Source organism: Anolis sagrei, chromosome 9, assembly GCF_037176765.1.
Source record: "Anolis sagrei isolate rAnoSag1 chromosome 9, rAnoSag1.mat, whole genome shotgun sequence".
Taxonomy (NCBI): Eukaryota; Metazoa; Chordata; class Lepidosauria; order Squamata; family Dactyloidae; genus Anolis; species Anolis sagrei.
Window position 1 is genome coordinate 31,921,524 of NC_090029.1, and position 12,747 is coordinate 31,934,270.

General features: G+C 39.1%; 1 protein-coding gene across 1 annotated transcript in view; it reads left to right on the top strand.

Moving 5' to 3' along the window:
* The window catches only part of TRPM7 (transient receptor potential cation channel subfamily M member 7), a 96,737-nt gene that overhangs the window by 73,495 nt on the left and 10,495 nt on the right, over window positions 1-12,747 (top strand). The window contains exons 27-34 of the mRNA XM_060755235.2: window positions 3,168-3,244; window positions 4,519-4,578; window positions 5,026-5,122; window positions 6,717-6,787; window positions 8,841-8,869; window positions 9,145-9,170; window positions 10,171-10,221; window positions 10,309-10,374. Of these exons, the coding sequence (XP_060611218.2) occupies window positions 3,168-3,244; window positions 4,519-4,578; window positions 5,026-5,122; window positions 6,717-6,787; window positions 8,841-8,869; window positions 9,145-9,170; window positions 10,171-10,221; window positions 10,309-10,374 (477 nt within the window). The remainder of the gene's footprint in view (window positions 1-3,167; window positions 3,245-4,518; window positions 4,579-5,025; window positions 5,123-6,716; window positions 6,788-8,840; window positions 8,870-9,144; window positions 9,171-10,170; window positions 10,222-10,308; window positions 10,375-12,747) is intronic.

Consider the following 12,747-nt stretch of genomic DNA (forward strand, 5'->3'; position numbering starts at 1 on the left):
ATGGCATTTTAACTTATGTTTACAAAACTGCTCAAAACAGTGGCAGATGTGTTTGTTAAAGCACTGGGAAAAAATATGTACTAATTAAATACTGTTCATTGGCTATTGATGATTGTGAAAGTTCACCTGAATATTTTGTGTTCCTTTTTGGTTGGCCAGAAAAGACTTTACATCAGCAGCAATTAGTGAAGACAACATTTAGTTTCTTTCAAGAATAAACATTTTATAGAGGGCATTTTACTGATGTTCTTCGTCCTCACGGCCAAACTCCCAACTTGAATAGACACGTTGATTGAAAGGATATTTACCAGATATATACAATGTTTATGTTGATTCTTTGCTTCAACCTGAGTTTGGAATTTCATTTTTCATCTTGGAATATATAATTTTTAAGGCCAAGGGAATTTGGCTACTCAATTTTTGCATATGTTGAAGTGATTTCATTGGTCCTGCACTATTAGGGACAATTGGATACAGGTTTTTGTCTTGCAAAACAAACTGTTAAAGTGATATACATCCAAGTAACATTTAGTTACATCAGTGGTTCCCAACCTTTATTTGACCAGGGACCATTTTGACCAGGGACCATTCTCCAACATTAGTACTAAAAGAGTTATGAATCAGTTTTTGGTCAACTTTAGATTTGATTTGGTTATTTGGGTTGCTGATTCAGAAAATTGCATAGGATGGACCACACCTGCTTTAGTTTCTGATACAGAACATACTCAGTCCAGTAGTCCCCATCTACTTGCCCACAGAAAACCATATTTAATAGTCAAGAACTGATGTGGTTGTAGTAATCTTTCGTGGGTAGTCAGTCTTTCCCCTCTCGATATCCCCGTTGCTTCAGCACTATAAAAGAGTTTCGTGAGACCCTTCTCTGTCGTTGCCGCATGGTTTCGAGGCAACTGTGTAGTAATGGTGAGGCTGCGGACCATATTTTTGTTCTTGTGGATCACTGGTGGTCCACAGACCACAGGTTGTGGTCCACAGACCACAGGTTAAAGACCACTAAGTTAGATGCACCATTGCCAAACGAAAAGTCCTGTCAGGACAGACCTTTGCTAATGTATAGCTAAGATATTATCAAAGACAGACAGAACTTTGTGAAAAAACTGCAATGGACAGTTGATAGTGATAAAGAGAACTTGAGGGTGAATCCCAGAATCTCCCAAGTTAACATGGCTATTTGCCACAGAATAATATCTGGGCTTGTTAACTGATGCTGGAAGTCTCTTTCAGGTTGAACATTCTTAAACCCGAAATACTGAAATCTCAAAATATCTGGAAAGTTTTGGTGAAGCTGCCCACTTCTTCCTTCAGGGTGGTCCTTGTGGTACCAAGAAATGAGAAGTGAGGGTGGTATGAAATAAAATGATTTTTGAAGTGGTGGATATGGATATTATCTCATCTGAGTTAATATTCTAAAATCCGAAAGAAACTAAAATCTGAAGCACTTCTGTTCTTGAGCCTTTTGGATAAGAGATGCTCAACCTGTGGCCCTCCAGTTGTTTTGGAATTCAGCTCCCAAAATTCCTGACTATTGAACAAGTTGCAATAGGGGTTTGTGAGAGTTGAAGGCCCAAACAGCCAGAGTGCCACAGATTGAAGAGGCCTGTTGTAGGAGCACAAACGCAGGGACACCTGGCATGGAATGGGCAGTAAGATATGGCACCCAGCACAAAAATGTGAGGCTGGTGTAGAGGTATGATCCCAATCTCACATTGCACGCGCGTGCATATTGTATCCAAGATAATCCTGAGTGGACATTTGTAGTAGTGGCAAGTGTTTATAAACCAGGCATGGGCAAACTTCGACCCTCCAGGTGTTTCTAACAGGCGATAAGATGACTGGGATTTCTGGGAGTTGAAGTCCAAAGCACCTGGAGGGCCGAAGTTTGCCCATGCCTGGTTTATACCTTGTTAAGGCTTTTAATTCTTCTCTGAGCAAATGTATATCTAGTCATATTTGCAAGGTTTAATTGGAGATCCTGCCTCCCTCCTACCCTACTCCCCCTGCCAAACATATATGAACATCAGTGCTAACTCTAATCCCTCATGTGCTATACTTTTGAAACATAGGATGAATTTTAGCAAAGTTAAGGACACAAAAGATTTATACGGAGTCTGAACCAAATTCATTGATTAGCAAGCTGATCAATGAACAGATGCTTACTAGAACAGATGCTTTGGTGCTGGGCTAGTCTGTCCTGTTCACAATATAATCTTCATCCTTGTCATACTGGTTTTGTACAATGCTGGATGGAGAAAATTAGGCTTGTGGACACATTTATTAATTGCTTCAGAGGTCTCAGTAGCTCACCATGCTAATTGTTATTTTTTCATTGGCATGGGTTAATGCCAATGAGAAAATAACAAGGTTAAACCCTTGTTCTGGCTGAACTGCTGACCGAAAGGTCAGCGATTTGAATCCAGCAAGTGGGGTGAGCTCCCACCTTTCAGCTCCAGCTTCTCATGCAAGGACATGAGAGAAGCCTTCCACAGGATGGTAAAACATCTGGGCATCCCCTGGGCAACGTCCTTGCAGACCGACAATTCTCTCACACCAGAAGCAACTTGCGGTTTCTCAAGTTGCTCCTGACACGAAAAAAATAGCATAGATGGGAGAATCCCATGTGCATGAACCTGAACCAAGTGATTGGTAAATCACATACAGATGTCATGATCCAGGCAAATATGTCCTAGCCTCTGTGCATGTATGGTTATGTGCAGATACCAAATAAGTAGAGCAAGGGCAAGTCAACGCAATACCATTTTTTCAACTGCATTGACACTCAGGACCTTAGAGAGGAAGTATTGATTATGAATGGTGTTCATGTCTAAAGATGGAGAACATTCCATGTATCTGTCATTGTTTTTTCTTATCCTTTGAGGATGAAGTTTATATTTAGGAAACCTTTAATACTGAACTGTCCTTTTTCTGAACAGTTATATTTAGCAAAAATTCTAATACTTATTCTGCCTTTTAAAAGAGAGAGCTTTTTAAGCTCATCATTACAATGATGGTGACAGTTTTTGTATGGAAATCAATAGTTCACCAATTCAGCCAGATATCATCCCAGTAACATTTTAGTGAGAACATATGTCTGTTTGGTCCTATTCTCTAAATCTGTACTTTATTTTTCCTACATGGTGACGATACCACAGGTCACAGAGACAGTATGGAGTTGCAACGACATAAAGAGCCTGTGGTGAAAAATAAAGAAAGAAGTGATAGTATTAAGGTAAGACATTCAATGATGGGGGATAAACTGATATGGGAGTTGGCTTACATTACAAGTAGATGCACATTCAATATCATATTGAAGTGTCAGTCAGCTTCTGTGGCGCAGCTGGCTGCGAGTCAGCTGCATTAAGATCATTACTGACCAAAAGGTAATGAGTTCGAAGCCAGCACAGGTTAGAGTGAGCTTCCAACCAATTTTGTGTAGATTGCTGTCGACCTTTGCAGCCCAAAAGACAGTTGCATCTGTCAAATAGGAAAATTAGGTACTGCGTATGTGGGGAGGCAAATTTAACTAATTTACGAGGCCATAAAAATCTCCAGCAAGCATGCAAAGAATGAGGAAGTACTTCATAAGTGTCACAAATGTTCGGTGAAGGGACAGCTCCCCTGGTGGCCAGAATACCCTCAAGAAAAGCTGGAATGTTAGGTTGCCTCTCTGTCTGTCTATATATGTTGTGTGTCTATGGCATTGAATGTTTGCCATGTATGTGTACATTGTAATCCACCCTGAGTCCCCTGTGGGGTGAGAAGGGTGGAATATAAATAAATAAGTAAATAAATAAATTACTGAACAGCAACATCCTATGTAAATTTAGTAGGGTGTCTGTGAATTAGAGTGTCCTAGTATCAGAGAATAGTTGAGTGTTAAGAGAGAAACAATAACACAATAGAACAGTATTTTGGATTTTTGTTTCCCATTTTAGCATATTGTCATATACCTAAGAAAATATGTTGGAGACAGGACCCAAGTCTAAATACAAAATATATTTGTGTTTCATTTACACTTTGAACAAATAGTACGAAAGTAATTTTAAACACAATATTTTTCATAATTTTGTGCATGAAACAAAAGTTGTGTACATTGAGCCAACAGAAAGCAAACGTTATCACCGTCTCAGCAATTTTGAAGCATTTTGGATTTCTAAATAAGGCAGTGGTCCATAACCTATGGGTCCCTAGGTGTTTTGGCCTACAACTCCCAGAAATCCCAGCCAGTTTACCAACTGTTAGGATTTCTACGAGTTGAAGGCCAAAACGTCTGAGGACCCACAGGTAGAAAACAACTGGAATAAGAAATATGCAACCTGTAGTAGGTTTATGGGAAGGGAATTCTTTAAGAGCATTCTACAGAACACAAAGCCAGAGCCCCCAGGTTAGGGGTAAAATCTGCAAAATCCATTTGAAAGTATTTCATCTTAATTTCTGAATTACAAGAAGAAGATATAATTCAGACAATTAAAGCCACTTTTTTAATCTTTATAACTTTTGTAGGAGCAACAAGAAGACTTCAGAAAAGCAATTTTAGAAAGCATGGAAGCAACTAAGAATCAGGTAAAATTTAGAGTTGTGTTTATTCTAGCTTTTTACACTGAATGAAATATCATAAAAACTAATGTTTACACATCACTTGTAAAAGTAAGTCGATCAGATCAGTGGCTCTAATGGTTAAACCCTTGTACCAGCAGGATTGCTGTCAGAAAGGTCAGTGGTTCAAATCCGGGGAGTGGGGTGAGCTCTCATCTGTCGGCTCCAGGTTCTCATGTGGGGACATGAGAGAAGTCTCTCACAGGATGGTAAAACATCCAGGCGTCTCCTGGGCAACATCCTTGCAGACAGCCAATTTTCTCACACCAGAAGCGACTTACAGTTTCTCAAGTTGCTACTGACACGAAAAAAAGAAAAGGTTCTTTTAAAATACTGTATAACACATTGGCAGCACAGATAATGTATTTTAGTAGAATAATCGTTGTTAACATTGGTTATCTCTTTACTAAATAGGGCAACAGTAATAAAGAAGGCAGCCTGAGGCCTGTTAGTTCGTGTGGCAGCTTTCCTGATGATCGTGGAAGTTCATTAGCAGCCCTTTCAGAGCAAAGTAAGTGTCAAAAATTCTTTATATTTTTTAACCTCTAAATTTTTTTAAATGGAATTAACACAAAATACTTCATGATCCTAAGGAGGAAAAGTGCTGTATAGTGATTTATATTGTTGGCATAACCTGGCAACTGGGGGATCTGTGCTTAAGCCCCCAATAAACCATGAAAGTCAGAGTTTAGTCTTGGGTCTATCGTTCTGTCTTAGTTTGACCTGTCCTTACAGGATCTCTGGGAGAATAAAACCGAGATAATGTCTTGAATTCATTGGAAGAAATATAATATTTTGCTATGTTTTATTTTAATTGTGTTGTTTGTTTTAATGGATTATTTTGCTTTATTGTTTGGTGGACATTTTGTCCTGTGTGTAAGCCACCCCAAGTCCCTTCAGGGAGATGGAGGCGGGGTATAAAAAGAAGGCTGTTGTTGTTGTTGTTGTTGTTGTTGTTATTTCCCACATTTCTAACCTGCCCTTCTCAACCCCCGAGGGAGGACTCAGGGCGGCTTACACCGGCAGCAATTTGATAATACCAATATAAACAAATATAACAATAGTTTAAAACAGTAAATAGAACATTAAGTTAAAAACATTGTCATCAATCCATATAGCCAATTCCAGTCCCATTCAACACCCAAAGTGCTGTCATGCTTGCTGTCCAAAGGCCTGGTCCCCAAACCATGATTTAACCTTCTTTCTGAAAGAAAGGAGGGAAGATGCTGACCTGATCTCGCTGGGGAGCGAGTTCCGCAGGCATGGGGCCACCACCGAGAAGGCCCTGTCCCTCGTTCCCGCCAAGCGCACTTGCGAGGCTGGCAGGACCGAGGGCAGGGCCTCTCCAATCTTAAACTGCAAGGCGGGATGTAGAGGGAGATACGTTCGGACAGCTAAGCTGGTCCGGAACCGTATAGGGTTTTATAGGTCAAGACCAGCACAGTTTGGGACCTGCTTATCTTCGCGATCTCATCTTCCCCTATGAACCAGTGTGCACCTTGAGATCTTCGGGGGAGGCACTGCTCCCCCCCCCCTCGCTGTCACATGGACGGTTGATGGGGACAAGGGAGCGAGCCTTCTCAGTGGTGGCCCCCCAGCTCTGGAACTCCCTCCCTAGGGAGATCAGACAGGCTCTGACCTTGTCCTCCTTTCGTAGTCAACTAAAAACCTGGATGTTCAGGTGCGCTTTTGACTAAGCAGCTCACCAGTAATTTTCTTGTCCTTACTTGAAGTTCCGCACTTTACACTGGCATACATTCTACGTCAATATGTGTTATGACAGTATTTCCTGTCCAGTTTACCATACTGTTGCACTTTCCTGCGCTCCTGTAAAAATGTATTACACTCATTAAATCTATTCCTCAATTATGTTTCTTTCAGCCGTATTGTTTTTATATTGCTTTCAATTGTGTTGTTATCTGTTTTATCTGATGTTTTAATTGGTTAAAGTGTTTTACATATGTGTTTTCATTGTAATCTTGGGCGTGTCCCTTGTAAGCCCCGAGTTCCATAGGGGAGGTGGTTGGTGGGGTATAAAAATAAAGTTATTATTATTATATTATTTGAATTGTGCTCGGAAGTAACTGATATTATTTCATTTTTAGTGCACAATAAGAGCAGAAGAACTTCAACTGAAGAATCTCAGCAGGTAGATTCCAAGGCAGCCTTACTCAAAGTAAGTAGCATGCAGTGTTTCCATTGCTTCTTTTGAGTGTTAAAGGGGTTATGCAATTGACAAGATCTGTTTCAATGCCCACTGCGGCTTCATTGCAAATTGTACCCTGTCTTGCTGATGATTTTCAGACTCTCAAAATGCTTTTGAAAACATATTTAATAGAGGCATGGGTGCAGATGAGGGCAAGTCCAATTTATCACAGGCCTTTAAGAAGGAAATCTTCGGGCCCTTCCAGACAGGCCCTATATCCCAGGATCTGATCCTAGGTTTTCTGCTTTAAATTGGATTATATGAGTCCGCACTGGATAAACAGAAAAGCTGGGGACAGATGCTGGGATATACGACCTGTCTGGAAGGGCCTTTCATCTCTATACAAGAGAGCTATTTGCACCTTTGCTGCAGTTTTTTGAATACTAACAGAATGAGATGTTTATTCTTACCATTATTCTGGGATGTATATTAAAGGAACTTCATCCAACTACTTTGCATGGTTCTTTCTTTCTTTCTGCAACAGAAACACATTTTAAGGTTTTGCTTTTTAAATCCTTAGAATTCTCACTGCTAAAAAGGTGTCACACCTTGCTTCTAAATTTATTTTATTTCTTTATTTATGACACTAGCCATCTCCTGCCACGTGTTGCTGTGGCCAAGTCTGGTGATCTGGAAAATAAAGTAATGCGAAAGTGTTGGTTTCTAATATATGTAATTTATTTATTATTTATTTATTTGCAGCTTTTATATTCCGCCCTTCTCACCCCGCAGGGGACCCAGGGCGGATTACAGTGTACACACATATATGGCAAACATTCAATGCCAATTTTGACATACAACATATACAGACATAGACAGAGGCTATTTAACTTTTTCTGATGAAGTACTTCCACATTCCCCGCATGCTTTTTTGCTGGAGTCTTTTTTATGGCCTCATAAATTAGTTAATTTAGCCTCCCCACACTTTAAGGTGGTACCTAATTTTCCTACTTGACAGATGCAACTGTCTTTCGGGTTGCAAAGGTCGACAACAGGCTACACACAATGGGTTGGAAACCCACTCCAACCCGGGCTGGCTTCGAACTCATGACCTTTTGATCAGAGTGATCTTAATGCAGCTGACACTCAGCCTGCTGCGCCACACCTTCAAATCTATGATACTATATCTCTCTGTGTGTGAATCATATATATCAATCTATATCCATGGCTGGATGGCTCTTTGTCAGGAGGGCTTTGATTACGTTTTCTTGCCCTGGTGAAGGGAGTTGGATTGGATGGCCTTAAGTGTTTTCTGTTAGTCATGGGGGTTTTGTGTGGGAAGTTTGCCCCAATTCTGTGTTTGTGGGATTCAGAATGCTCTTTGATTGTAGGTGAACTACAAATCCCAATAACTACAACTTCCAAATGTCAAGGTCTATTTCCCCAAAACTCCATCTGTGCTCATATTTGGGCATATGGAATATTTGTGCCAAGTTTGGTCCAGATCCATCATTGTTTGAGTCCATGGTGCTCTCTGGATGTAGGTGAACTACAACTCCCAAACTCAAGGTCAATGCTCACCAAACCCTTTTAGTGTTTTCTGTTGGTCATGGGAGTCCTGTTATACCATGTTTGGTTCAACTCCATTGTTGATGGGGTTCAGAATTCTCTTTGATTGTAGGTGAACTATAAATCCCAGCAACTGTCCCAAGTGACAAAATCAAAAAAATTTGAGTGAACGACATACATTGGGTTGTTAGGTGTATGCTGTCCAAATTTGGTGTCAATTGGCCCACTGGTTTTTGAGTTCTTTTAATCCCACAAACGAACATTACATTTTTATTTATATAGATTTTTATCCCGCCCATTTCAGCCTGCAGGTGACTCAGATCAGCAACAATTAGATGCCGTATAGAACTATATATATCAATAAAGACAATTAAAACACATCATAAATACATATAACATCCATAAAAAACTATAAAACTATAAAAATCAGTAAAAACCAATGTCTACCAGTTGTTAAATCTTCCAGTTGTTAAGCTAAACGTAGTCAACAGTGTATTCTTCTTTTTCCTTGTAGGATTGGTTACCATCATACAGCAATCAAATGTAAGTAAAGTCCCCTATCAATGCTTAATGAATTAGAAACCGGAATCCTTTTGTTAGTGGCTACCATATCAAGAACACTAATTTTTCTTGTGAAATACGGGTGACTATAAGAGGGTTTCACAAGACCAGTCGTTCTTGTTGCCGCATGGTTTCGAGGCAATGGTGTATTAATGGTGAAGCCGCGGACCATTTTTTTTTTGTTATTTTGGACCATTGGTGGTCCATAGACCACAGGTTGGGAACCACTACTTTAAAGGAATCTCTGTCTCTTGCAGGTCTTCTGAGGAAGATGCCTTGAATGGTAAGCAATGGGTAAAGGTATTCACGTCAATGATGTGAAGTTATGTAATGTTTGCTTCTATATTTAGGACAAGCCAAACTAAATTTGTACCATTATGTTTTCAAGTGATTTGAGCATAACATCAGAAGACCATTTTTTAACCTAAATTAAGTTGTTGTGTACAAAGAAAGTACCGTATATATTTGAGTATAAGCCGGCCCGAATATAAGCCGAGGGACCTAATTTTACCACAAAAAACTGGGAAAACGTATTGACTCGAGTATAAGCCGAAGGTGAGAAATGTAACTGCTACTAGTAATCATCAGTAGGTTAAATGTTTTTGAGTATTTTCACACAACTGTAATTTAAGATAAGGCTGCCCAACTCTGATTCAACCATTATTCTAACCTTCTTCAATGTAAATGTGCTTACCTATTACCTATAATGATAGAATAAAATAATAACATGTAATAACATGTAATAAAAATAATAATAGAATAAATAATGGAAATTTAATAATAATAGTAATAATAATAATAAAGTAATGTAATAATAACAATAATAGAGTAAAATAATAAATGCAATAAATATAATAATACAGTAAAATAATGTAAATGTAATAATAATAATAATAATAATAATAGAGCAAAATAATAAATGTAATAAAAGTAATAATATTGTAAAATAATGTAAATGTAATAATAATAATAATAATAATAATAATAATAGAGCAAAATAATAAATGTAATAAAAATAATACGAATAGCAGAATAAAATAATAAATAGCCTTGACTTGAGCATAAGACGATGGGATTTTTTTCAGCCTAAAAAAGGGGCTGAAAAACTAGGCTTATACATGAGTATATACAGTAATCCCCTACTAAACAACCAGCATGCATGTAACCAAACTAAATGTGAAGTGCTGTTTCATTTTTTATCATTATACATTTCAGGATTTAAAGTCAGGGTTTGTGAATAATAATAAAAGTAAAAGTAATAATAATACTCATTTTCTTTTAAGGTATTGCTTCTCCTTTTAAGCCCATCATGGATACCACCTACTACTATTCAGGTCAGTTTCCAAAAGCTGTGGGTCATAACAAACTATGGGGTGTTCTTGACTACATCCCATTTCTGTCTCTTTTTTTTCTTTTTGCAGCTGTAGAAAGAAATAATTTGATGAGGTTATCCCAGAGCATACCATTCACCCCTGTGCCTCCAAGAGGTAAGGCATGTCTTTCATTTCTACCTACAAACCCACACGATCCCTTCAATCTTCCGGAGAGGCCCTTCTTTCGCTCCCCCCCCCCCCACACACACACACATCACAAGTGGGATGAGAGAGGGGGCGGCCTTCTCTGTAGTGGCCCCGGCTCTGGAACTCACTTCCCAGAGACATTAGACAAGTCCCCACACTGGCAATCTTTAGGAGGAATTTGAAAACCTGGTTATTCCAATGTGCCTTCAGTGATTGAATGAAAGATTCTCCCTGACCACACTTTGCACAAAATGTCTTTAGACGTACTTTACTTCTTTTAAGGTATTGCTTAATTTATTTGTTGTGCAATTTATTTATTTGTCGTGTCAGCACAACCAGTCAAATTATATTACATTTCTAACAGAACAAAGCAAACAAGCATGTAACAGAACAAAGCAAACAAGCAATACACAACTTGTGAGTTTGGTAGTTGATTAAATGTCCTTTGACCAGTATCTGGCCACTTGGAGTGCCTCTGGTGTTGCTGCAAGAAGGTCCTCCATTGTGCATGTGGCAGGGCTCAGGTTGCATTGCAGCAGGTGGTCAGTGGTTTGCTCCTCTCCACACTCGCATGTTGTGGATTCCACTTTGTGGCCCCATTTCTGAAGGTTGGCTCTGCATCTCGTGGTGCCAGAGCGCAGTCTGTTCAGTGCCTTCCAAGTCGCCCAGTCCTCTGTGTGCCAAGGGGGGTGTCTCTCATTTGGTATCAGCCATTGGTTGAGGTTCTGGGTTTGAGCCTGCCACTTTTGGACTCTCGCTTGCTGAGGTGTTTCAGCGAGTGTCTCTGTAGATCTTAGAAAACTATTTCTAGATTTAAGTTGTTGACGTGCTGGCTGATACCCAAACAGAGGATGAGCTGGAGATGTCTCTGCCTTGGTCCTTTCACTGTTGGCTGCTACTTCCTGACGGATGTCAGGTGGTGCAATACCGGCTAAGCAGTGTAATTTCTCCAGTGGTGTAGGGCGCAGACACCCCATGATAATGCGGCATGTCTCATTAAGAGCCACATCCACTGTTTTAGTGTGGTGAGATGTGTTCCACACTGGGCATGCATACTCAGCAGCAGAGTAGCACAGCGCAAGGGTAGATGTCTTCACTGTATCTGGTTGTGATCCCCAGGTTGTGCCAGCCAGAAATCTTTCCTCATTCCTGGCGCCTCTTCCTTATAAGTTACTCTGCCCTATCTCTCAGTGTTTTTAATGTTTTCTATAATTTTATCCGTGCATCTGGCCCTGCCTAGTGAAATTTCCTGTGTTTTAATGCTTAATTTTATATTGTTGTGTTGTATATTATTTCAATTTTGCATTTTATGTATTTTGCTTGTTTTATTGTGTTTGTGTTATAGCTTGTATTGTATTGATGGGCATGGCCTCATGTAAGCCGCACCAAGTCCCCCTGAGGGAGATGGAGCGGGGTATAAATAAAGCATTATTATTATTATTATTATTATTATTATTATTATTATTATTCTCTTTCTTTCCCTCTCCTTTCCCCCACTTTCTGGCCATATTCCAGAACAGTGTCCAACAAAGTAGATCATAAATTATTTATTGCTGAATGCAGTACAATAATTACACTGTTCAACGAAGAAAATGTTGCGGGCCTGAAAAAAGTTGTTATTTTATGATTTTGGGGTGCTGAAAACGAAAATGACATTTAAAAATGTATATTGGCTCTAGTTTTTATGATATAAGCAATCACGTGATCACGTATGGTTGAAAAAATGCATGTTGCGACTTCCACTATGGAAGATTCTAGAATACTCTAGAAAGTTTGATGACACAATATTAGTGCCATGTGCAAAAGCCAGAAAGCCCTATATAAGGCCAGACTTTTGAACGGTGAGGGTCAGTCAGTTGAAGACCGAGACAGTATCGTTAAACATCGTTTTACATTGGTTTTTTTTATTGTAGTTATGCCTCCTTGCACGTGTGTAAATAAAGCACTATGGAAAAAAGAGATCAAGGCCAATGGACTCTGTCAATGCTGTCAGACTAGAGACAATCCTTTCCTTGAATACAAAAGAAAAGTCAAGAGAAGCAAACAGGATATACACAAAAGTCACGATTAAAGCGACATTTAAACTTTCAGACTTTTCAACTGCATTAGGCCTACTAATAGAGTTTCTTGCTGCACAAACATAAACAATAGACTAATTAAATAAATATTTCTCATGTATAAACTATTGGCAATATAATTTGACTAAAATTTAGTAAATATTCACGGTTTATATACATGCAGTAAGGTTAGGCGCATTATCATAATATTAACGAATTACCTATTGTGGAGAAAATGGAAATAGCTGTTGCATTAAAAACCAGAGCCAATTAACACATTTAA